Below are 27,025 nucleotides of genomic sequence, written 5' to 3'. Positions count from 1 at the left end.
ATGTGGCATCTTTAAGACTTGTGGATTTCAAGCCGAATGAATAGGCTGAAAAGTAGCTTTTATCCGTGGGCTGTCAGACTTCTGAACGCAACATAAACACCACAATTAGGTTTAATATGATCGACTTGCAGGGCCAGCACCAAAGAGGCTCATTTCAATTTCATGGTAGACATGTTGTGTGTTGACAATAAACGTTTGATTTAATGATTGATTCAACTCCCAGAATTCTGGGGGTTGAAGTCCACAAGTCTTAAAGTTGCCAGGTTTGGGGACCCCTGCTTAAAAGCAAGCCTTTCTTCAATAACTTTGGCCTTTTGTTCCTCTACCCTCATGAGAAAAGGAGCAGGTGCTTCAGCGTGAGCCTAAATTTAGTCTTGCTCCACCAACAAGCTGGACCGCCTGGTCCTTGCCCTTTGTTTCGTGCCATTTCATAGGAAGCAGGAACAAAAATAGCTCCAGTGTCACATTCCACGCCTGGAGCGGTACTTTTCTCTCCCCATCCCCCACCCCCCATTCGACTGCACTGTTTTACTAAAAAAAAAGGAACCCCTTTCCTTACGTTTGTTCTATTTTGTGACTTGCTTTCACGCTTTCTATTCCAAAAAAATAAACAAACTCCAAACCAGACTTTGTCCTTTTTTCCAAGAAAAAAGTTGGCAAAAGAAATACAAAAATATTCTAATGTTGTCCTTTCATAATCTTTATTTTCCCTTTGGAGTAAAGATAGCATTTCCACCACTGCATAACACACATTTCTTTTGTTATGAGATTTTTTTTAAAAAAATAAAGATCCATTGCTGAACCACCAACACTAATACTATTTTCTCACTAATTTTGCAACTTATTGAGCTGACTTTTGGGGGTATTTTGTGCAGCATCTGATTGGCCTTCTCTGGGCACCAAAATTAAACAAGGCTAATACTCCAGAGAATCCCAGGGCTAGACTAGAAAGGTGGGGGGGGGGGATCCAGAAAAGGCCATTGCAAACCCTTCTTATATTGTTGTTAAGAGAGCTACATAGATACGTATTCATCAGCAGTCAAGCACTATTCAGTGTAAATTTTGGCCATTTTCATCCACAGCAATAAAGCACTTCAGAGTCTTGTTCATTAATCATTGAAGTGACATAAAGCCTCTCTTTGTTACTGTTATTGGGGCACAAAATGGTTGAAAAAGTGTTAAAGTTGCTGTAAGTTGCAAGTGGAAAAAATGTATTTTAGCTTTACCTTAAGTAAAACAAATAGAGCATTACTTTTAAAAGTGTGTGTGAAAATATAAAGAAGGAATTTGGTTTCCTGTTGAATGAGCCAAGCCTGAATGAGCACATCCTGCAATGAATCACAATTTGGAGGAAGGCCTGGGTGGGATATCACTGAAGGTTCCAGGCCCCCAAAGGCATGCTCTGATTCTGTGCCATTGCTATTTTAAAATGAATACTAATCACAGTTAGGCAGCCTTAGAAGTAGGATGCTAAAAAATATAATATGATTTTGCATTAACATAAACTGATGTAGAATCACATAAAATCTAGCCTCTGCTACTTTTAAGTGTAAAGTGAGCAATCACGCTGTGAATCTTGAAACCTGATATAAATAACACACACACACAGAGTAAGGCTTTTATTTAGTATGCTATGACTGTCACTCAGTGTTGTATCTATGATTTATGAAGATTGTATTTTAAGATTATGCTTATAACTTGTTGCTTGTAAGTACCTTCAGAGCTTATACACCAGAGACAACTTCCTTGTGTGTCCAATCACACTTGGCCAATAAAGAATTCTATTCGATTCGATTCTCCTATGAGTCATTAGTAGGTAGAGAGGATGATTTTAACTGGGGAGGGGAGAGTTTAACTTCCCCTTTTCATACATCAGAGTTTCATTGCCAATGCCTCTCTCCCACTTCTTTTAGAGCAGGGGTTTCAAATTCGCTGCCCGCAGGCTGGATATCTCACATGCTGGCCCCGGCCCTGCCCGGTTTAGCGAAGGAGGAAAAAGTCCTGATACGTCACGTGACACTGCTGTGACAACGTGAATTTGACACCCCTGTTTTAGAGTCTTGAAACGTTAGAAAGAACCTTAGGTAGGAGAGTAAAATATATTGATTTATTTGTTTATATTTCACCTTTATTCTTTATACAAATAATTCAAAGTGGTGAACATGTTCAACAAAGGTAAAGGTTCACCTCACACATACATGCTAGTCATTTCTGGCTCTAGGGGGCGGTGCTAATCTTTGTTACAAAGCCGAAGAGCCAGCACTGTCCAAAGACGTCTCCATGGTCATGTGGCCGACATGACTAAATGCCGAAGGCGCCCGGAAAGCTGTTACTTTCCTACCAAAGTGGTCTCTATTTTTCTACTTGCGTTTTTACATGTTTTTGAACTGCTAGGTTGGCAGAAGCTGAGACAAGTAATGGGAGCTCACTCTGTTACGTAGCGCTAGGGATTTGAAATGCCAAACTGCCAACCTTTCTGATCGATAAGCTCAGTGTCTTAGCCGCTGAGCCACCATGTCCCTTTTATATTCAACATACCTTCTTCCTATTATCCCCACAACAACAACCCTGTTGGGCTGAGAGAGAGCGACCCACCCAAAGTCACCCAGCTGGCTTTCATGGCTGAGGCAGGACTAGAACTCAGTTTCCAAGTTTGGTGCCTTAACCATTAAACTAAAATGTATCTAATTGCCAACCTTCTGGAATGGAGCTAAAGCTGTTACCACTTCATGTATTTATAGGAAAAATCTGGGTCCCCAAGCAGAAAGCTATTGATCCAGTTTTGGAAAGTGTAACTCTGGAACCAGAACTCGAGGAAGCCCTGGCAAATGCTTCTGATGCTGAACTCTGCGATATTGCTGGTAAGATGCAAGAATGAATGTATTAGGTTTGTTGTTGTTGTTGTTACAATTATTCTAAAAGGCTTTGTGTTCTCGACATTAGGACAAATTTTAAAATTTGGAATTTTTAAATAAAAAAAGTCTTAGGATAATTTGTGCATGAGAGAATCGTGCCAACTGCAGGATCAGGTGTTGGGTGGGGGGAAGAGTCCAACTGCAGGATCAGGTGGGGGGGAAGGGCCCAACTGCAGGATCTGGGAGGGGGTGGTCTGTTTGGAGACTGAAAGGAAAATCCTTCGTAACACCTTTTTTTTTTTTGCCTGGGGCATTTACATTGCTCTGGCTTTGATTTGCCACCCTTTAACATTTAACAACCTGTTTCCTGAATAAACAAATGCTCAATAGTTACAATAGCACTTCAGGAGAACTTAAGACGCCAGACTCCTTCCTAATTTCCTAAGAGAAAAGTTTGTTTCTTTCTCTAGGTATTTGATAAGCTGAGGGTAGTTGATTCTTGCCTTGCTCCTAGTGCCTCTTGGGTTCTTGGGAAGGAAGGGAGGGAGCAAGTATGGATAGGTGAGGGCCTGGGTGTGGTTTCTGGTGACAGGAACCTTGGGTGCTGGGCAGGGCCTTAGCAGCAGCTAAATCTTCATCACAGGGGTGCTTGCAAGGGGTACAGTTGCAGGGGATAAAGTAGACGCTTTTAAGACTTTCCCACCCAGAGTATCACTGCCTGGGATTCTGGCAGAGAGGCAGCAACTGACTTGCATGATGGTAAATATTCATCTTATGAACACGGGGTTTTCCCTCCCCCTCCCCCCAAAAAAACTTGGAGAAGCAATGGAGGCTCCAGACTTCACCTCTCATTGAACTATGCCTTGGATATTCACACACCACACCACCTGTAAGCACACATCCTCGAAGAAGTAATAGGTGAGAAAAAGAAACAAGACCGCTTAAAAACCAGCTTTTATTACTCTATTTGATAATTGTGTGCAATGGCACACAAATAATCAATAGGGTTTCAGTTGCCATATTCACCGACAATCCAGAAAATCCCTTGGTCTGCATTGCGGTATTTTTTCTGTTTCATTGGAGGACTGTGTCCTGATAAGAGTTGTTCATAAAATGCATCCATGGCTCATTGAACCTTGCGTAGGCCATCTATAAATTTCCAAATGGTTGGATGACACATGCCGTATTGTGCTTGGCACCTTCGATAAGCTGCTTCCGAGTGACTGTTTATACCAGGGGTGCTGGCTGAGGAGCTGTGTGAGTTGAAGTCCACAAGTCTTAAAGTTGTCAAGGTTGGAGGTCCCTGGTTTATACAATCCTCTGCCATCTGTGCTCGCTGGAAAAGATGCATTGCTGTTGGGAACAAAGATGGCTGTCTTCCATGCCCCCCACTCCGCCCCGCAGGACGGCCAACATAGGTATTCTCAAACCAGTGTAGGAGGCGAAGCAGCCATCCCTGAAGATAACTTTCCAGAGCAGTAAAGTATTTATCCAAGTCTGGGACAGATACGAAAGCCAAAGCCACAACCATTTTTGTCCTCACAGCAAACTCAGTGTCCGTATTGTACTCATGTGTGGTTCCATCTCTAACCAAATGCTTCCTCGTATTTTGTGCTTGATGAAAAAAGCACTTTTCAAAAAAGCACTCTTTCTGGGAAGCATTCCCCAATGGCATTCATGGCAGCCGATTCAAAAATCACAGCGAATGGAACGCGGCTGTGTGTCGGGCACCAGGTTTTTAACAAACTCAACCAGCCTTTCATAGGTAGTACGTTGTTTTATTGGTAGAAGTGCATATAACACAGGATGCACTCCCTCACATTTCTTGGCTAGGATGACATACACCTGTGCAAAGAGTTTTGGAACTATGACAAAAGTCCCATCTACATACCAGGTATCGAATGACTGCAAGATGTCCAACCAAGTCCTTCTTGCCAAATATTAGGATCTTCTTTGACCCCTCTCCAAAATTTCCTAGTAGGAAAGGCTCTTGTAAGCCAGGAGTTGGTGAGTATGTCTTGTATTCCTCAGGTAAAATGAGGTGATCAAGGCTTATTGGGTCTGAGGGTCCTGCCCGTATTTTGTCCCTTTTTCTGCAGATGTTTTTTCGCACTGCTGGGGTCGCTGGTATTGCAGGGTAGACTCTGGGCTCACATTGGCCAGACACATCTTGATAGTTTTGGATGTGCCTTCCACTGTCTCCTCCTCTGCCCGCCATTTCATGCTGCTCAGCAAACGCACCACTTCCGCAGGCTGTGCTGATGTGTGTGTGTGTGCGTGCGAATAAATGCTCATTGATTCTTTTTATTACTTCTCCAAATCTTGTGTGAATTCTGGCACTGCATCTATCACGCTGCTCACAGTGCCAAAAAGTAAGGCAAGAATCAACCACACTTGGCTTCTCAAATACATCGAGGTACCCATCAGAAACAAACTTTTCTCTTCCTTTCTTGCTTGCTACAGTTACATCCATCTCGCAGGCAGAAGTCTTCTTACCAGCAGTGACACAACAATGAGTGCTTGTTGTCCCCAACGAATGCAACGTACAGTATTTTATTGGCTTCACATGTCAGTGTTGGGGTAGTGGTCTGAGTTACATGGAATGATGGAGACTGACCAGAAGGAAAATCCTTTGTAGGTGTGGATAATTAGGAGGAAATCTGGTGTCTTTTAAGTTCTCCTGAAGTGCTATTGTAACTGTTTAGATGCAGCATTTGTTTATTCAGGAAACAGGTTGTTAAATGTAAAGGGGAGGCAACTCAAACCCAGAGCAATGTAAATGCCCCAGGCAAAGGTACTACAAAGGATTTTCCTTTGAAGGAGTCTTCAAACATCCTCCATCATTCCATGTAACTCAAAGACTTCCCTAGGAACCTCATTTTGCATATCTTGACATCAAGATATACAGATGAAATGGGAACTTTGAGGTTGGGGAGATAAAACAGTCCCCCTTTGCAGTCCCCCTCTTCCCCCTTTGAAGAGAATAGTCAAATAAACTAATATTCTGCTCCCCACAACCCCCCTCAACCTGATCCTGCAGTTGGGCTCTTCCCTCCGTTCCTTGTGCAGTTTACAAGATTCTGTAATTACCCCAGACTAACATTGAAGTTCCTGAAATATATGTAAGTCTTGCTTCCTTGATCTTGTTCAGCTATGTGGAGTTTGACACACTTATATATTCCAGTATTGGCAGATCAAATCCCACCACCAGGCTCAGGTTGACTCAGCCTTCCATCCTTCCGAGGTGGGTAAAATGAGGACCCATATTGTTGGGGGCAATAGGCTGATTCTGTCTTGCCCACCAAGCCACGCCCACCGAACCAGTGGTAAAAATATTAGAATCCCCATCACTGATTATGGCCCCATACAATATGTGAAATCAGACTATAACATGATACCAGTGGCTCTTATTTGAAAGGAAGTCTAATGAAGGCTTGCTTTCTGTGTGTGTGTGTGTGTGTGTGTGTGTGTGTGTGTGTGTGTGTGATCGTTTTCACTCTCCTTGTACTGACCAGATTTATATTTCTTCTTGCTGTAACTGAAGTTGGACAACAGAGTAAGCAGCTGAAGGCTTCATAGGCTAAAGTCTCAATTACTCAGTTTGCAAGATGCAAATATTTGGCTTAGCCCTTTGCAGTAGAATAGAATAATGGCAAAACAAGCTGCTTATGGTATTTTCTTCCTTCCTCCTTTCAACTTTTCCTACCCTTCTGCACACACCCTTTGCAAGGCTCTCCAAGATAGTCCTTTGAAAAAGGCTTGGAAAACAATTGAGAATAGTATATGTGCTTGGACAGCCAATCCCACTTCACAAAAAGAAAAGAAAATATAGTGGTTTCTTATTTCCCCCTCCAACCAAGGGTTCATTGTCTGCTATAAAACTGCATAAGCCATTTGTAATCCAGATAGCCTGGCTGGGAAAGAGCTGAGAAGGGTGTAAGGCAATGTTTCTCAACCATGTCAACTTTAACATGTGTGACTTCAACTCCCAGAATTCCCCAGCCAGCACCAGTGAGAAAGACTGGTGTAAGGTAAGTATTATTTCTAAAGATTGATTTTTTAAAAGCTGATATTGGGATGGGAAGGAAAGTATGATCCGTTTATTGCCTTCCTGTCTTGCCAGCGTAGCAAATTAATTCCACAGGAAGTGTAAAGTTGGACAAGGATTTGAAAAGCTGTGAAGAAAATTACAAAAGCAGCAAATCATTGAACTTTCTCTAAAAAAGAAAGAAAAGGAGAGACAACTCTGGATTATTTTACTGGGGGTGTTCTGTCTTTTGATCGCTACTGTCTTTTGATTGCTGGCTGAATATAAAGACAGACAGACATATTCTACAAAGGCTTCCATACAAAGTTTCTTTATTGGGTCACAAGGCATCCTCAAATATAACTCATGGTTATGTTGAGATCCATCTAGTGTCCAATTCTTTGCATAGTTGACTTCATAGTGTAAGATTATAGTGATCTTTCATCCCATAACGCTGGAACAAAGGGTGAGACACCAGCACGGTGCTGGGGTCCAAGCAAGAGTAAAGGAAACTCCCCCAACCCAACCAAGGGTCAGTTCGGTGACCAATCAGAATTACAGATGTGACCGCACGACATGAACTACATTTCCATGATGCATTAACTACATTCACCATGAGGCATTCCCTTAAGGGGACAGCTCCCAATTCTAACTTAACTATCTCAATTTCCAATTACCTATATACTGTCTGGACAGCACAGGGGGGAAATTATAGACCTTTTCAAATATAGAAAACAATACGGGGAGAAATTTTTATATGAATAAAGCATAGTGAAGCTGCCCCCTGGGTAAAGCAAATTTGATATTAAAGTACAGTAAATCCTTGATTTAGTGGGCTTGGTATACAGTGAAATATTTTTGTTATATTTTGACTTCACCTTGACTCTGTCCATTAAAGTTTCAAGATATAGCATGACACTTATTTTGTCAATTACATAAGTTACAATATATAAGTGAGATAAATCAAAGCAAATGATGGAAATTTGGATTTAATGGACATCCCTTTCCCTGAATGATCCAGTCAATCCAAATGTCTATATTTTGATGCTCTGTAATCCATGGTGCCTAAAAAAATCAGCTCTTCTCTTCCTCTCTATAATGCCTAGGCTAGAGCAACTGGGAGAGGAGGACTGTGTACAGCTGTCATGGCTGTCCAGTAGTTTATTTAAGCAAAATAAACATATCGAAGAAAATATGGCACATTATGAAGGTTCATGTGGAGAAAGAAGTATAAGAAACCAGCACGTATCTCTTCGTTAGATTCATATTCTGCCTTTTCTTCTGGGACTCAGGGCTATCTTTTTCACCATTCCATCTTATCTGAGCTTGGCTTTATTCTCCAAAAGTGTGAATTAACCCTCATCTCTCTGATTTCACTAAAATCCCCCTCCCTCTATTCAGCTCAAGTTCCCTGAAGCAACCCCATTCCTGCCTTAACTATGTCTGTTTTTTCCAGCCTGCTGCCTCTTCCTCTCATATTTCCATGACATCATCCACCTCAGCAGAAGTTGCAGAAGGACTGTAAGAGAACCGTGCTGGTGACCTCATAGTCCTGCTTTACGAATGCAAGACTGCACTAGGCCTGCCGCGCACCCCGCTATCCAAAACTATTTGTCCGCTTTATCCTTTTATTCTTTTTGCATAAAACGGATTGTGAATTGGAATTTCCACCAAAGGCTTGCTCGTTGGTTTTTACATTTCCTTCATCACATGCAGACTGGCAGAGTGGAACATTTTCCCTCCCTGTGCACTCATGAATAAAGATCTGGCAAGAATCCAACTTGTGTTAAAATGGCAAATGGGTATGCAGCTAATGAATGTACCCCAAGCTTATGCCAAGATGGGATAGTTACTAATGAGTAGTACTGCATATCTGTAAAGAGCAATAACTGATTCTTCTACCCAAAGACAGTATAGATTTTTCAAATACATGTGCAATACTCCAGGAGTTCCAAGAGCTGCTTATGTATATTTACATACAAATGCATCTACGTACCATATTTATGCTGGCAATTTGGTGCACTCCTCATCCACAATATTTAGTGCATGATCTTGGCTTTATTCTGTCCTCCAATAATTTTCTACTAGGCCTAAGTAATTCTGTTATCTCTTTGAATTGAATGTATTTATCCCTATGGCTGCTTCTGTTGCAGGGTTAACAGAATGAGACATCTAACAAAACAAACTATTAGTAAAATCTCTGCATGAGTCACTGTGTTGAGACCTTGCTTTGTTTTAATGAAATAAATGCAAGAACTTAATGATTTTAATTAAGTTCCCCAGTGCAGTTTAACTCTCTTTAGACCTGGTACCTTCTAAAGTAAACTTTTTAAAATGTGAAGATTAAGTAGATTTTCAGTTTTATTCTGAAAGAGAATGCTGCATCAATTGTTTGGGATAAATTATCGCATCTCATAGCAAATCCTGTTTATGTAACAGTTCAAGGGACTAGATTGCAATCTATGCTGTATATGCAGGTAGTCCTTGTCTTGCAACCATCAACTTAGTGACTGTTCAAAGTTACGATGGTGTTTTAAAATGTTTTTCACATTTACAACGATTGCAGCTTCCCTGCGATCATGTGTTCAGAATTTGGATGCTTAGCAACTGGCATGCATTTATGATGGTTGAAATGTTCTGGGGTCATATTTTGTGACCTTCTAACAAGCAAAGTCAATGGGGAAGCCAGATTCATTTAACAATTTTAATAGAATGTTTGGGTTCAGTTGTCATAATTCAAGGACTACCTGTCGTATAACTTACTTGGAAGACTGCAATTTACTGAAATAATTTGCATAAGTATATTTAGCTGAAATCATTGGAGATAGGCAGTCCTTCAAATAGCCCCATGCCATGAAGGGACTTAAAACCAGCATCGCAAATTGCTGGTTATAAATCTATTGGCCATAAGTGCAGCTTGCAGAGTGTAACGTGTATCCTACATTGCAGTGCTGCATTCTGGACCAGCTACAGTTTCTAGGTGGTCTTCCAGAACAATCTCGTGTAAAGAACATTGAAGTTGTCCAATCGGTAGATGCAATAAGGTCAGATAAATATTTCTGCCTTATCACCCCAAGACAATCCCAGATATGGACTCTTATCTGTTTCTTTAGCTTGCTTCTTTAAATTCATCCAGTGTGGCTCCAGGTATCTCTTTGGGAGCTTTATCTTTTGGAGTTTCTTGGTAAGCCAAGGAGCAGTCCACATTTGGCAAACAAGAAGAGGCCATGAAGGGAACATGTTCCAATATCCAATCATTTTAAGCTGTGACCAAGGCCTCTGCCAAATTGCCCACTCTCATTCTGGAATCTCTCCGGACTCATAAATTGCTTAGTGCAAACTAGTCAAATAGGCTTTATCTACCTACAGCACAGGAGGTGGAGGTGTGGCACCAGTAAGTCAAGCAGTGGGGTAGGAATTCTCTTCCAAATTGTTTTAGAAGCAGAAGCCTCATTGATTTTTGGGCTAAAACCATACAGAAATGGAAAAGACGATTAGTGAAAACATAGGCCTACTGTTTACAAGAGATGAATTGATATCTGTGAAATCTCAAGTTGAATTGATAAATTATTTATATATAGGTGGTTTTATTCTTATTTGCTGGCATATTTTTTTCTAAGCAGGGATTTTCCAAGTATATTCTTTAGGATTCTCAGCATTTTAGGAGTCCTAATTGAACAGATAACAGTAGTGTGGAGACATGGTTATATAGAGATGCATGTCCAAAAAGTTGGTCTATCATCAGAAAGTTTTCCTTGTACTGTACAACCAGCCATAGGAATATATAGCCCTTCCAGGATATATTTCCATGAGACACAACTGGTAGAAAACTTCCATAGCCTTCATTAGCACACAAAGCAAAGTGAAAATAAGGCATCAAGCCCATTATAAGATGTGCTGTAATGGATTCTATCCCCTTTCTGGGATATTACCAATATTAATTCTACTTAGTAATGTTTCTTTAAGAAACTTTAATTTGGGAAGTGGTAGACTAGAAACAAAAAGAAAAATATTTTTTAAAAATTATTTTGATTTTTTTAAAATATAGCTGATTGCATTTTTAAAAAATAATGCAAGGAGTTTTTTTTAAAGATGTATTTCAGAAAGATGGATAGGTTGATAAGACAGATCCTTTGCAACTGAACATCTGACTCTTGACTTTTTTGCAGCTTGTTAAAGAACTTCTGGAACATGATCGAAGCTAGAGTTTATAATAAAGCAAATTAAGTACAGAAATATATATTTTATATAAAGAAAAAAACAATTTGGAAATGCTGTGTTCTCCTGACTCAACAAGAATACAACTTACTCCATCATCTGCGTCGTAACAAGTCCTTTTTGAGACTGTAGTCTTAGTCATTCAATCAATGATTGAATATTTTGTTAAGGATTTACAAAAATTGTAGGTGACAGGCAGTGCTTTAGAAAAGAGCTACTTAATTTTTATTCAAATGCAAGTCTGGAATGCCTGCTCTAAGATGGTGCTGATCCAACATATATACTATATATACAAATAACTGGCTAAAATATGCAATTATTACTTATGGTACTGCAGAACTTACTATATTCCTAACAAAAAGCCATGAAATGTACAACTGTTCAGCGTGTTGCATGTTTCCTAATCTAGGAGTGGATATAACTTTATAAGATACTATTTTTCTGTGTGTGTTGTTTGTGTGCAGATTTAGGCAGTAGCTCAGATTTTATTCATACTGGAATTAGAGGACAAAGGCTGAGGCTGAGGCTTTGCTAAACTGTAATGCATTACTGCAAAGAGCTCACTTGGTAAAATATAGAAATTTGCCAAATAGTGAAGAGAACTGTATTTATTCCAGTCCTGTTTCCCATAGTAGGTGGATGCAGTGAAATTGTCCTACATTTAATAGAATATGCAGGTCATTGTCATATCAGTTAGGAATCCACTGATAATGGATGATTAATGATCCAGTTTAGTATGTTGCTGCTTACTTTAAAAAAAGTCATTAGCCAAAGCATTGTGAAGAAATAAGGAATCACATCCTATTTGAATATACAAGTTGTGCTGAGCTTCAATGGATCTTCTCAATATTCCCTTTTCAAAACAAATATTTTATCACTGTTCAGATTTTTTCTAGGCTACTTATGTCTTGGCCAGATTATCACTTTTCCAGGAATGACAAATCTATAAACTTATTTAATTTTGTTTTCTTTTATTATTTTTTTCTTCTCTCATGTAGCTATTCTTGGCATGCATACATTGATGAGTAACCAACAATATTATGAAGCACGAGGGACTACAGCTATCGTCAACAAAGAAGGATTGGACAGTAAGTAAGATTTACAACACTACAATAATCTAACAAAGGGAGTCAAAAGCAGCAATTATAGTTAATAAAAAAGTATAGATTCAGATTAAATCCAGATTCAAGAGAGGAAAGCAGATTCAGAATATGTGAGAGTGCTCATGTCATACTCTGTGAAGGCACATTAATTCAAAAGGTGCCAACAGGTATGTATGTTTCCACACTGTTCAGAATCACTTTTTCCCCTTCAAATCCAGATAATTGCTCAACACTTATATTTGTTTTTTTGTCCCCATATAATTCGATGTGTTCTTACATTTAATGAAAAGAGCAGAAGGCAGTGAAAACAAAGGAATAAACATGAGTTCCAAGTGGCTCCAAATATCTCAGAGTCCTTTTGAAGATCCGTCTAACAATTAGCTTGCTGCTTGGAAGGACTTTTCACCTGTTGAATTTAAACTCTGTAATATTAAGTGGAACTGCTTGTCTCCATCCTTTTTTTTTTCTTTCTTTCTCTTGCCTTCTCTTATTAAGCATCTCCAGAATCCAGTGCTTTCATGGAAATTACAAAAGCAGTGTCGTGCTGTTTGCAAGGCAAATTTTGCCCCTTTGTGCATTTGTGTAATCACAACATAGAGCTTTTACGGACCATACCTTTTAATCACTGAATCTTCCTTTTCCTCCTCAGAACAACTTTCCTCTTGCTCCAGCTCTATTCTAGTTATTTCTTTTTCTCTCTTTGGTGTGTGTTTCTATTGGAAGGAAGAAGGAGATTATGTCAGCATGTGTTTGTGAGAATGATTTGCATTTCTGAGTAAGAAACAGAATAGTTGGTATCTGTAGATAGTGTTAATTAAATCTGTGAATGCATCTTATTTTACAAGCAATAATTTTAATTAGTAGTTCTTAATTTAGTTAACACCTTTTTTGCATAGTTCCTGCTCTGTTTTTGAAGTTTTAACAAGTATCTATACACAGAGAGAGAAATAGGTCAATAACTTATTGTCAGGGCAATAATAATCTCCAAATTTGGTTTCAATTGGAGTCAGCAAATCTAGTTTGATAAGATGGGGAAACTGAGCATTGGATTTGCTGGAATTATAAGTTTTCTTCTCCTTAGTTTTTCTTTCAGAGAATCATCTTTAATTTTTAGGTAAGGATGCTAATGGCACTTGTGTAAAGTACATTGATCACGTTAATCCATATCTCCATCTTTGGAGTCATATGCCCTGGGAAAAGTCACTTCTTTGAAATAATCTCCAGGGAACGTTACTGATTAGTGCTTTTTATCTAGGATTGATTGTTATAGAGAAACAGGTTCTCCTCTATAGAGCAGATCACTTGAGAATGATGAAATTATTAATACTGTAGAATTGTTAAATTTAATTGTACTGGAGTTTCAGAAAAATACACATTTTAGAATTGATTAGAGAACCACTTTTTCTAAATACATGCTTATATAACATGAAAACCTTTTCTCCTAATTTCTGGTGAGGGGGAATCTTTTTCATGACATACAATTTGTCCTTGTTCACTAAATAAGCAAATACATTGTCAATATCTACAATGAATGTAGATTTTTAAAAAAACAGTTATGATGAAGCACAGAAAAAATAGCTTTCCTTCCTAGCATGCAGTTTATGCACCAATTTTTTTTCAACCATGAATTTCAGAAAATAAGACATTCAAATGTATTTTCCCCCTTTTCTTTGGTCTCTAAACTGAAAAAAAAAAACAAATCTTAAAAACAAAGTCCAAACAAAATCTATAAATCATACTATTCTCTCACTACAGCTGCTAAGAGACATAAGACATTATTATTATATACATTTATTTATAAACTTATTTAAATTCAAATTCTTCAACATGGGATGACACATGCCTGCATCTGTCTCCTCTGTGCATCTGTAAGAGGCATATGAAAGCATTTTTTTAAGAAAATAGAATAAAAAGGAGCTTACTTATCAAGGTACCAAAGCTGAGTCTGTTCCATGTCTTTCCAAACAACATTATAGATATTTTCATCCCCACTTGGCCAATAAGAACTTACAATTATCAGGGGTTGGTACTGAACTTATTTTAATTTATTTTCATAAGAATCCAGCATCAAAGAATCAAATTCTTCCATTTATACCCTGAGTGAAAGAAATGCTGTTAGTGTTTGGGGATAAACCCCCGAGCAGAGTGCACAGCAGCAGTCTAACCAGGCAGCCAAATGAGAGAGAGAGGCTGGGCCCAAGAGTATACACACACTAGAGACAAAAACACTGTTTGTGGTTTTAAATAGATATTTAATTCACACAGAGATTAAGAATAGTCATTCAGTCCATATGTCAGTATCCGGTATATCTAGTCTATAAACAGTAAATGCAATGTCTTTATCTGCTTGTATTTCTTCTTCTTCTGATAACTTTCTCTCAAAGACAATGCTGAGTATGAACAGCTCACCAAGTAAACACAGTCCTTTTGTTCAGTAGAAAGAAGTATCTTGCACAGTAGACATCTCATACAGGAGTAAAACAGTAGGCAAACAGCAGACAGACCAGAGACCAGTAACACCAGGAACCAGGAACTCGAAAACAGGATCAGAAACCAGGAAGTGTTACGTCTCTCTCACTGCCTCTTATTGCAGCTTACAACCGCACCCATAATTATGCAATGACATTGCAGTTTTTGAGCTTAAAGCTGCAAACACTTAAACCTAGGTTTTATATATTCATTCACCCAAACCAGTTGGTGTATCCATATACCCAACATACTCCCCTTTTGGGTGACATAAATATATAATGCCTTTACATTCTAAACCCATATTTTTCACAACTCTCTAGGTGCTTAATGGCACCTTGGGCTTTAGTAAAATTATCAGCTATATTGTCCTCTGACATACAGTACTCTAGCTGTATCAATTTACTATTTACAGATTGCCTTACATTCAGATATCTCAAATCTGTATGCTTGCTCCTAGTTTTTACTGCAATACTTGTAGCCATTTGAATTGCTGCCTGATTATCTTCATGTACAACTATAGGGTAATTTACAGTTATACCCATATCTTTCAACATTTGTTTATACATAATCAACTCAGTACATAATAGTGATAAACAGGAGAATTCTGCCTCCATCGTAGACAAACTTATATGCTGTTGTCTAATTGACTTCCAACCTATTAATGTCTTACCCAGCATTATGGCTGTTCCTGAAGTCGACTTTCTTGTATCTCTTTCTGATGCAAAACTAGCATCTGCATAAGCACTCAATATGAGATCACCTTCTGGTTCTAAATACAGTGCATGGTGTAATGTACCTTTAAGATATCTTAAGATTCTTTTCAGTGCTATCCAGTGACATTGAAGCGGGTCATTATTGTGTCGTGCCAGCTGATTAATACTAAAAGCTATATCTGGCCTTGACCAATTGCTAATATATGATAAGCTACCAATCAAAGATTGATATATTGCCTTATCAAACTTGGGACTTTGAGTATCCATTTTACAAATATCCTGACTCATAGGAGTCTTAACAGGCTTACAAAGTTCCATTTTATAATCTATTAGCAATTTAGATATCTTATCTTCCTGAGATATCTTATAACCTTTCTGTGTTTTCACTATATTTAAACCTAGATATCTCTTTATCTCACCTAATTGCTTGATTTTTATTTTCTTGGCTAATGATGTGATTATTTCATTTGCTTCATCATTAGTCTTAGTTATCAGAGCAATATCATCAGTAAACAACAATAATGATACTTTCCCATTCTTTTCCCTCTTAAATAGACATGGATCGGCTAAACCAGCTTTAAACCCTATATTGTTCAGTTCCTTCACAATATACTGGTTCCATTCATAGCCCGATTGTTTGAGACCATATAGGCTCTTCTTTAACAACCAACAATCATTATTATTATCACCTTTCAATCCACTAGGCTTTTTTATATATACAGTATGTCTTAGTGGAGCATGCAAGTAAGCAGTTTCCACATCTAAATGGTTAACTATATACTTCTTGCTTGCTGCCCACACTAAGGCTGCCCTTAACGTTGCTGCTTTAAGACTAGGTGCAAATACTTCATCATAGTCATTTGCACTTTGTCTAAAACCTTGGGCTACTAATCTTGCTTTATGGATTATATTTCCATCCCTATCAGGTTTTATCTTAAAAATCCATTTGCAGCCAATGGGTTTTACACCAACAGGTAATCTCACATTATCATATACCTTCATATCCTTTCAATTTCAATTCCTTATTCATTGCTGCATACCAATTTTCTTTCTCTTTAGAAGGATACCTTTTAATCTCATCCACAGTAGATGGAACTCTATTTACCTGGCACACTGAGTTAGCCTGGTATCTATCAGGCGGTCTAGAAATACGTGTAGTTCTTCTGGGAATTACAGGGCTTGTATGAGGACTTTCTTGAGTTACTACCTGGTCCTTTTCCTCATCTTGCTGAGCTATTTCTTCCTTTTCTTCTTCTATGGGCACTATATCTTCCTGTACTTCTCTCTTTACTTCTTTCTTAAAGTTACAGGGATACTTAATGGGATTTTTGTAGGATTCAATAACCACCTCTTTATTGTTATCCTGTTCTAACTTATCCCATCCTACGTGCTCTAGAAATTGGGCATTGGCACTACATAACACCTTAGATGTGCCTTTCTCCCAAAATCTATATGCCCTATGGTTAGCTTGGTAACCAACAAAGAAAAATTGTTTAGCTCTGTGTTGCCCTTTACGCCTGAGTTGTGTAGGGATATGCACCCATGCTGGTGCACCAAATGTGTGCAGGTAACTCAGATCAGGCTTCCTGCCATGCCACATGGTGAATGGTATTTCACCAGTAGTTGAGTTAACCACATTGTTCAATAAGTGATTAGCACACATTGCAGCCTCCCCCCACAAAGAATCAGGTAATCCAGAATCAGTTAACATTGTTCTAACCATTGCCTGTAGTGTCTGGGCTCTTTTCTCTACAAATGCGTTGTGTTGTGGTCTGTATGGTGCAGATTTCTTATGCTCTATACCAGCTGCCTTTAATCTATTCTGGAATTTGCTATTAACAAATTCCGTACCATTATCTGTCACCAAGGTTATCAGTTGCCGTTTAGCCTTTCTTTCTGCAAACTTTAACCAGTTGAAGAAATGTTGATATGTTTCAGTTTTGCTTTTCATTAGGTAGCAAAACCCATATCTAGAGTAATGGTCCATAATACTCAATATATACCGAGCACCCCCCATACTGGGTTTCTTTGGACCTATAATGTCTGCAAATACTACTTCTAAAGGTTCTTTAGTTTTAAAACCATTTAGCCTATTTGCAGGCAATATTTTACTCTTATCTTCACAGCAGACATTACAACGCAAATATTTCTCACAGGGTTTTAACCTTATCCCTTCAGATAACTCTACTGTACGTTTTAGCATTTTAAAATTTACATGCCCCAAACGCCTATGCAATAAATGGATACAATCATCATGAGGCTTGGTATTGTTAAATACAGTCTGTGCCTCCCCTTTCTTACTATCATGTAAGACATACAATGCTCCATTTAAAGCTGCAGTTACCTTTGTGTTATCCCTTTCCAGTATGCACTTATTATTCTTAAATGTAACCACATATCCTAGTTTATCTAATTCTCTTACAGAAAGTAAGTTCATCTTTAACTGTGGTACATACAACATGTTTATATTCTGTTTTAAACATGGACAATATGCAATACCTTCACCCTTGGCCTTGAGGTGCCAACCATTAGCGAGTGATATATGCTGAGAGCTTGTAGACATTTTTATAAACTTTGTCTTATCTCTCGTGATGCAGTGGGATGCTCCACTGTCCACCACCCATATATCACTCTTCATATCACAGTTGCTGAATGTGGCTAGTTCAAAGGATTTCTTTGGCTTCTTTAAATTCTGACGTTTTCCTTTTCTGCAGAATCTTGCCAAATGTCCTCTGCCTCCACAATTAAAACACTTTTTAATTGTGTATGCCGTCGAAGATAACTTCTCTTCTTCCGGGTGCTTTACCTTGCATAGCTGGTTTCTTTCAGGCTTTGAAGATAATTTCTCTTCATTATTAGGCTTATCTTCCCTCAGCTGGTCACGTTCACTCCTTCTTCTGGCTTCTTCTAATAGCCTGCCGGTTATCTCAGTTACTGATAAACTGTCTTTTGGCAATACCTCTAATGCAGTCACAAAATCATCATAGCTTTGTTCCAAAGAAGACAGTATAATGTATACTTGTTGCAACTCATTAAATATAAGCTCTTTTTCTTGTAATTCTTGAAAAATGCTTTTCATACAGTTTAAATGAGTCAACATGTCTCCATTTTTCTCAAGATGTGTTCTAAACAGCTTCCGTGTAAGATTGATATGAGCTCCTACACTGTCTCGAACATAAATCTTCTTGAGATTATCCCAGCACTTGGCAGCACTATCCACTCCACGGATATGTATCAGTTGCTGGTCTGAGAGAGTGAGTCCTATGATGCACAAAGCCTGTTCATTCTTTTGTTTATAGTCCTGTATCTTTCTGGCATCCTCATCATCAGTAGGATCCAAATTGGATACATCTGGTGGGTTTGTAATTATGTCCCACAAACCTTCTCTTCGTAGCAGTAAACTACACTTCATTGACCATGAAACATAGTTTGTTCCATCTAACCTGGATATCATGGACAGACTTGGCAAATTTACTTGTGCCATTGCTCTGCAGAAAAATAACTATTCAACAAACAGTTTGTCTTTACAGCAATGTGCAACTCACCCCAAAAACTCTCACTGGTATATCCTGGTTAGCTAGACTGTGCACACTGCTGGGCCCATAACCAATGTTAGTGTTTGGGGATAAACCCCCGAGCAGAGTGCACAGCAGCAGTCTAACCAGGCAGCCAAATGAGAGAGAGAGGCTGGGCCCAAGAGTATACACACACTAGAGACAAAAACACTGTTTGTGGTTTTAAATAGATATTTAATTCACACAGAGATTAAGAATAGTCATTCAGTCCATATGTCAGTATCCAGTATATCTAGTCTATAAACAGTAAATGCAATGTCTTTATCTGCTTGTATTTCTTCTTCTTCTGATAACTTTCTCTCAAAGACAATGCTGAGTATGAACAGCTCACCAAGTAAACACAGTCCTTTTGTTCAGTAGAAAGAAGTATCTTGCACAGTAGACATCTCATACAGGAGTAAAACAGTAGGCAAACAGCAGACAGACCAGAGACCAGTAACACCAGGAACCAGGAACTCGAAAACAGGATCAGAAACCAGGAAGTGTTACGTCTCTCTCACTGCCTCTTATTGCAGCTTACAACCGCACCCATAATTATGCAATGACATTGCAGTTTTTGAGCTTAAAGCTGCAAACACATAAACCTAGGTTTTATATATTCATTCACCCAAACCAGTTGGTGTATCCATATACCCAACAAATGCTGTTAGAAATATTGTAAACTTTAGGACAGTGATGGCTAACCTTTTTGTCATTGAGTGCCAAAAGTGCAGGAGAGAGAGCGTGCACCCATAATGCAATGCATGCCCGCCCCCCTGCTTATGCACGCGGGACCCCCCAGTGCTCTCCCTGTGCATGTGTACATGTCTCCCGCATGCACCCCGCCTCCCATGCATGCGCAGCAGATACCCGAAAATCAGCTGGCTGGCAGGAGGCGCACGTGTATGTGCAGTGGAACTGAGCTGGGGCAAATGGCTCGCCTTCCCGTAGAGATGGTTCTGCGTGCCACTTGCGGCATGCGAGCTGTAGGTTCGCCATCATAGCTTTAGGAGATCAGGGTTGAAACCTACAGGATGAGTAAGAGTGAGGCTACTACTCTTTGTTCATTGTATTACTAATGTCTGGTCAGAAGCAAATAGACATGGATCTTTATCTCTTTCACTCATGTAGGTATAATTAAGCCCACCCAGTATAAACCAGTTCCTGATGAGCCAAATTCAACCAATGTAGAAGAAACTTTGGAACGGGTAAAAAACAATGATCCAGAACTTCAGGAAATTAATCTCAACAATATTAAGGTATGGATTCTTTTCTACCTGGGTTTGCCTTGAGTAGGCAGAGGGGTCAAAATATGTATTATGGTCTACTAAATTACTGTGCCAAAAAGATAATAAAGTCAGGTGCAACTCATTTAATGACTGCCTTAGTAACAGAAATTCAGATTCCAGTTGTGGTTGTAAGTCAAGGAGTGTTTGTACAGAAATACTGTGATTACCCAGGGTGGGATACAAAACAAACACAGTCACAGAGAACAGGTGAAGCCCCTTTTATTCCTTCACTTTGCCTCTAAGCTCCAAATATCTTTGATGGAAGATAAAAAACTCCCACACGGTTACACGAAGATGGAAAAAAGCAACACAAACAAGGCAAGATAAGGACTGGACGATGTCCACAGATAACTTATACTGGGAAGGACGCTCATTTCAGAGAGGAACTATAAACTAGAGATATTTACACACTTTGTTCCCAGCGTTTGCCTATACACATCCATACGCTTATTCAGTTGTCACAGCTGCAGCCCATGAAAAGGATCAAGGCCGTCTCCTCCTGAGGAGACCATATCTCTTCCTTATCCTCTCCTCCCTGCGTGCCCTAGGATGGATAGGGGATGGGATGGGTCCTCCTCTGACTGCTCAGCTGCCCTCTGCCCTTCCCCAGCCTCCTCCACAACCTCCAGAGCCCCACTTCTACTCCTGAGAGAGTTCCTTCTCTCCCTCAGAGTCTCCACCAGAGACATGACAAATCCATTATTTGGGGTTTATTCATAATAAAGAGGCTCGCTACTGACATTTTCCAACATTTTTTAAAGATGTCATAGACATAGGCTAACTTTGAATGGTCACCCATTCAAGTATTTACCAAATTGGACCTGCATTCCCTTTTTCCAGCTCAACCAAGGTTTGCTGTATGCTGCCATTTGCATTCCCCTCTCCATGACACAGGAAGCTCTATAGCAAAAGTCTTCAAACTTGGCAAGTTTAAGATTTGTGGACTTCAACTCCTAGAATTCCTGAGCTAACATGACTGGAGAAGGAATTCTGGGAATTGAAGTCCACAAGTCTTAAAGCTAAAGTTTGAAGACCCTTGCTCTGGAGAATAAAGGCAATGACTTTTCCCTCCATTACTTGAACTGACTTTTTAAAAAGGTATCTTTTCCACACCAGAACTACAGTTGAATCATAAAGTAGAAGTTAAACTGAGATGGTAGTTCTAAAACAATATATATCATTCTTTCCATCAAAAAGCAGTCAATCATTTCAGAGAAAATATTGTTGGCATTAATGTGACAGATGCTTTCGCTGTCTATCTGTCTGATATTTAACATATGAAACAAAGCTGAAGCTGCAAAGAAAACCAAGTGACTGCTGTTTTTTACACATGTTTTGCTCCAGGCACATTTTGGACTATAATTCTAAATCAAGGAAGAATCTAAAGTAATGCAGAAGGACCAAAAGGACTTACTACTTTCCAAGTGCAGTTGCTTGATTTTCTTTGCAATATGTTTTACCACATTCTACCATTTTTTAAAAATGAAGTTGAGGTTCCTACCTTCTGTTCCCACTCCTCATTATCCAGGCAAGATGGGTGGTATGTAAGTTAAATAAATAAAATAAAATGATTCCAAATGGGTTTATTTTTTGATTCAGAGTTCAGCAGGGGAAAGGTAGCATAATAGCACCGAACTGACATGTTTGAAATAATTTAAAGGGTGTTACTGGATTTAGGAGATGCCTGATTCCTTGGAATTTGTGGTTATGTCCCAGCAGAAACAGCTTACATCCCCCTTGTCTGATGTTTCTCTTTTAAAGGATATTCCTGTGCCTATTTTGAAAGCCTATGTTGAAGCTCTGAAGACTAACACCTACGTGAAAAAGTTCAGCATAGTAGGAACAAGAAGTAATGACCCTGTTGCTTTTGTAAGTGTCAGATGACTTGCACCTAATCTTCTCAGGAAAGCTTTTATTGGGATTACCTCCTTTAGTGACTTCCTATTTGGTTGAAATCCAAGTCTCATATAAGAACACTGCCTTTTCACAAGAGGGTGATCAAGATGGGGAGGAGATTGGAAACCAATTCCTGTGAGGTACAGTTAAAAGAATGGGTACATTCAGTCTGGAAAAGAGATGATTGAAATAAGATGTGATAGTAGTTTTCAGAAGTAGGGTTGTCGTATAGAAGAGGGAGTGAACTGGTTTTCTGCTGGGCTAAAAACTAGGACCAGAAACAGTGGGTGGAAACTATAGAGAAGGACATTCTGATTAGTCATGGGATTTATTTATTTTAAGGAATTTCCAGATAATAAGAGTAATTCCAGGTAACAATAATTATTAGATTAGGTTGCATATTTTTCTTCACTGGAGATCTTCAAACAGAGGCTGAATAGCTCCTTGTCCAGAACGCTTTAGCAATTCCTGCACTGAGCAAGAAATTGGGACGTATGGCTCTTTCACACAGCTCTTTGAACTATGCTATTTCTTATTCAGTGGTTCCGGCTTCTAATGAATCATACTTGTTGTAAGCCGTTTGTTTGACTTATGACAGACGTGGTTGACAGAAACAGAAGAAATTGGGGCAATGGGTAAAGAAGGAAGGGGACTGAGTATGTTAAGCTTCCAAGCTGTCAACCTCTGAGGAACTCATTCTGTAAATTCTACAGTGGAAAGATCCACTGAAAGGCTGCAAGTTCTTAGAACAGAGGTCTCCAAACTTAGCCACTTTAAGACTTGTGGACTTCAACTTCTGGGAGTTGAAGTCCACAAGTCTTAAAGTGGCCAAATTTGGGGACCCCCCGTCTTAGAAGAATACAAATCCCTACAGCTAAAATACAGCCCCTTTAAAAAGGTAACTTATACTCTTGAGGCTTGTCATATGTTCAGTCTTAGGTTTCTTGGTAGCAGAGCGGTACTCTTTACAAAGAACTCTCTATCTAATCATTAACCAAATTTGAGGACTTCTGTTGTTGCAAATGAAGGTAAATGTATGTGTCCCAGGATAATGTTGCAGGATCCAAACTGAGTCCGTCTCCAGGACCAAAGCTTTATTCTTCCAAGCTGTTCAGCTCATGCTGGAGCCCATCATTGGGGGACATCTCTGGAGAGAGAGTGGTTCCCCAATGATGAACTGCAGCACAAGTCTGAAAGTTTGGAAGAATAAAGCTTTGTTACCAGTGACTGACTCAGATTGGATCCTGTAACTTCTATTGTTATCCTCATAGCTGATTTCCAATCACTAAAAGCTAATTTCTATTTTCACATGAAAAACAATCTTATGTTAATTTGTTCATTATTAGATTTATATCCTGCCTTTGCTTTGTACAACTTCCTTGGGCTGTTGGTTGGCAGCTGTGAGCTGAACTAGCCAAAGGTCTAATTTAGCAGGGCCCCACTAATGTTCCTCACAATAACAACCCTCTGATGTGTCAGAGCTTCCTTGTGGGTTTCTCAGTCACCCAAAAGATAAAATAGAAAACTCTGGTTTGAGTCAGTAGTGTAGTTAAATTATGACCAAAAAAAGCATTCTTGTATTAATGATGCTGTCATTAAACCTTTGTTTAAAGTTATTAGTAACAAGTATATACAAGTATTTTGCCTTTCTCTTTGTCTTCTCTTTCACTGGAAGGCGTTGGCAGAAATGATAAAAGAAAACAGAGTATTGAAGAGCTTAAATGTGGAATCAAATTTTATTACTGGATCTGGAATCCTGGCCCTGATAAAAGCACTGCAGAACAACACAACACTAATTGAACTCAAAATTGACAACCAGGTAACCTGTGTAGAATAAGATCAGCTTCCACCAAATTTTACAATCCCAGCATTAACTACCTCTTCCATTTTAAATCTGGACTTTGTATTACAACACTGAAATAGAAGGACACTTGAGGATATCAGGGGGAATAGCCAATGAGCATTACATATGCTTGTCTTTTATATTCAGCTTAGAGATGAAACAGGTCTGTGTAGATCAGTATTTCTTAATCTTCGCATCTTGAGGCTGTGTGGACTTCAACTCCCAGAATTCCCTAAGGAGTTCCGGGAGTTAAAAGTCCACACAGCCTTCAAGCTGCCATGGTTGAGAAATGCTTGTCTGTACTTACTGTACAAGGATGATGGATGTTTCCGGGTGGCTACAGTGCTTTAGAAATGCTATGTGTACTTTCATTCTTTGATATCCTCAATCAAAGGCTTCCTATTGCACGTGGAGGGTGTGGGAGTGTAAATGACACCTGGCATAAATGTCTTTTATTCTATCCTGACACCTTAAATTGTTGGTTGCTAGAGCAGTATATTATTAGAGCAGATTAGAGCAGAGAATTTTCAGTCTAGATTTCTTTAAGGTCTAAATTGTCTAGATCTTAATTTCTCCCAGACAAACCTGGGTCTCCAATATTACAAATACTTTTATTAGCCTCTTTCTTTCTAGCTTTGGTAGGTTATCATTCCTCCCATCCCAGTCACAGGCAACTCTTCCTCCTATTACCTCTTCCCCTTTTCTAGCATAGTAGAGGGGGGCATTCTGCTCCCTTTTGATGAACTTTCTCCTTTGTACTGCCACAATATGTAGGCATAAACCTGCAAGCAGCTAAAATTCAAGTGTTTCTATGCTATTTTTTTCCTATTCTTTTTTAAGTGCCAGCTTTTGGGCAACAAGGTAGAAATGGAGATCGCCAGTATGTTGGAAAAAAACACCTCTCTCTTGAAATTTGGTTATAACTTCACTCAACAGGGACCCAGACTTCGGGCTTCCAATGCTATGATGAACAACAATGACTTAGGTGAGATTTTTTTCATAAAAGTATGGGTTCTTGGGGCGGACATGATCATGTTTCTTGATTCGTTACTCCAAGAGATAGCATGGTTATATATTAGCTTTCTTTCATTGGCTGGTTGAAAATTCTGGGAGTTGTAGTCCAGCACTAACTGAAGTACATCAGGCTGGGAAAGATATTGTTTCTTGGCTCCCTGGTGGGCGGAAGAGATTGCTTTTTTCTTATCTTTTTGCGGTTCATCCATTTTCCTTCATTCAATATTTATGGGGGTGGGGAGTGCTGGATTCATATGTGGGAAGGATTTTTGTGAGGAATGCAGGGTGAATGTTGCTTGAGATCAGATTTTACAAAGGAATATCACAAATTGGCATATTAAAAGGAGAGAGACCAAGATTCTACCTAGAATTATAAAAACAAGCCAAACAAATAAATAAATACAAGAAATGGACTCCTTCATTAGAATTGCAGCTAAAGTTCCTGTTTCAGTTGGAAGCTTTGAAATATGTGGAAAGGTAGGTCTTGATTTTTTTTTTTTAATGAAAAAGCATCAGAGTTTTAAAACGTGGTCTCTTTGCCTCAATTCCCTGGCAGCTATTCCTGCAGTATTCAAAATATGAGTTTGACATTGATTTTGTTTAGGGTTTTTTTTTGATGTTGCCAAACTTTTCAAGAGAAAAAAAATGCTTATATCAAGTGGGATGTAATTAGTGGTAGATGAGCCTGCCTTCAGATGTTTCCAGTCACTGGTCTGGGACTCTGGACCAGTATTACCTGCTGTCTTAACTTGCAGTATTTCTTCATGGACCTGGAAATCCTTTTATAGAAAATTATTTGCATTCAGTCAGGACAGTTTGCATGTAAAGCATGCAGCATATACAGTATAAAGAATAGAGAGAGATATTACAAACTCTCTAGCTCACAAACAGTGGGAAATCTTGACCTCTTGTGGAACTACAAATTAGCTTAAGGGTTTCACTAGGGCTTATAGAAGCTCAAACCTATTGAAAAAGGACCTGCTCTGCAAAATATGTTGTGCCTGTATTATACTGCATTCATGGAAATATGGAGAAGAAACTATATGTAGCTCAGGGTTGACCTGTGGAGTCTTTGATGCTCTCTGAGCTTGGTTGTTGGCTTTCAGACATTTCATTACCTGACTAGGTAACATCCTCACTGGTTATCATCACTGACGACGTTACCTAGTTAGGTCATGAAACATTTGCAAGCAAACAGCCATGCTCAGAGAGCACCAAGGATTCCATAATGCACGAAGCTTCTGTCATTGATTGGATGAGCAGAAGTACTGTAATAGCAAGGAAGAGCCCTATTACATGGGGAGCAAGCTATCACGATGATTTATTAGTCCAGATTTTGTAAGTAGAACCAGGTGTCAATTGGCTGGGGACTGGTCTCAGTTGACCTCCTTGTTGGAAGAGCTCTACAAAAAATATCTGACTTAGTTCTTATTTGCAGCTCGTATCCATCGAAGTGACGGTCCCTGACATAACACCTCAGCCCTGGAACTGGAAGATGTATAAGTATTTCCCTGTAATCCCCTCTTGGCAATTGCTTTACTCTCCTTCCCAGATTGGGAAGTAGTAGTGCTTCTCTGCTACTCCACTTGGTTCTGACTATCCCCTTCCACTTCTGTTCATAGATTTCTCTAGGATGTCCTTTTTTTTTTTCAGAAATAAACTGTCTTATTGGAAGGAAAATTCCTCCTATCTTCATGGTTGAATGACTGTGACTCTTTCATTCTGTCCTTGCTCTTCCTTTGCCTTCTGCTTTCTTTTGTGATTGACTTTTGCAATTGAATATCATGTGACTTGAGAAGGGAACAATAGTTGTTTAAAAACAACCTTTCTCAATGCAGACAGTCCCAAAGGTTTTCAGCCCAAGCACAGATCATGTAGCTGTCCAACCAGGACTAGGATAGATGCAGCTCTGGTGGCCTAGAGGTGGAGCTCTCACCTCACAATCAGGAGCCTGTGAGTTCGATCCTAGGTAGAATATTTGGAATAGACTCTCCTGCTGGAGCAGGGGGTTGGACTAGATGACCTCCAAGGTCCCTTACATTCA

The 27,025-nt window shown here is 39.2% G+C and overlaps 1 protein-coding gene across 3 annotated transcripts in view; it reads left to right on the top strand.

The window, feature by feature from the left end:
- The window catches only part of TMOD1 (tropomodulin 1), a 45,153-nt gene that overhangs the window by 16,040 nt on the left and 2,088 nt on the right, over window positions 1-27,025 (top strand). Inside the window, exons 4-10 of one of the 3 annotated variants that reach the window (XM_026712652.2) lie at window positions 2,742-2,861; window positions 12,099-12,188; window positions 20,071-20,198; window positions 21,990-22,097; window positions 23,800-23,943; window positions 24,808-24,952; window positions 26,420-26,478. In XM_026712652.2, the coding sequence (XP_026568437.1) occupies window positions 2,742-2,861; window positions 12,099-12,188; window positions 20,071-20,198; window positions 21,990-22,097; window positions 23,800-23,943; window positions 24,808-24,952; window positions 26,420-26,448 (764 nt within the window). In that variant the 3' untranslated portion in view covers window positions 26,449-26,478. Of the gene's footprint in view, window positions 1-2,741; window positions 2,862-12,098; window positions 12,189-20,070; window positions 20,199-21,989; window positions 22,098-23,799; window positions 23,944-24,807; window positions 24,953-26,419; window positions 26,495-27,025 lie in introns of all 3 variants that reach the window. The other 2 variants (XM_087926326.1, XM_026712651.2) reach the window with 2 other exon arrangements.

This window comes from Pseudonaja textilis, chromosome 2 (genome assembly GCF_049901715.1).
Source record: "Pseudonaja textilis isolate UNSWEBS1 chromosome 2, rPseTex1.2, whole genome shotgun sequence".
Classification (NCBI taxonomy): domain Eukaryota; kingdom Metazoa; phylum Chordata; class Lepidosauria; order Squamata; family Elapidae; genus Pseudonaja; species Pseudonaja textilis.
Note: the sequence above shows the minus strand (reverse complement) of the source record. Positions and strands in the feature narration are given on the sequence as shown.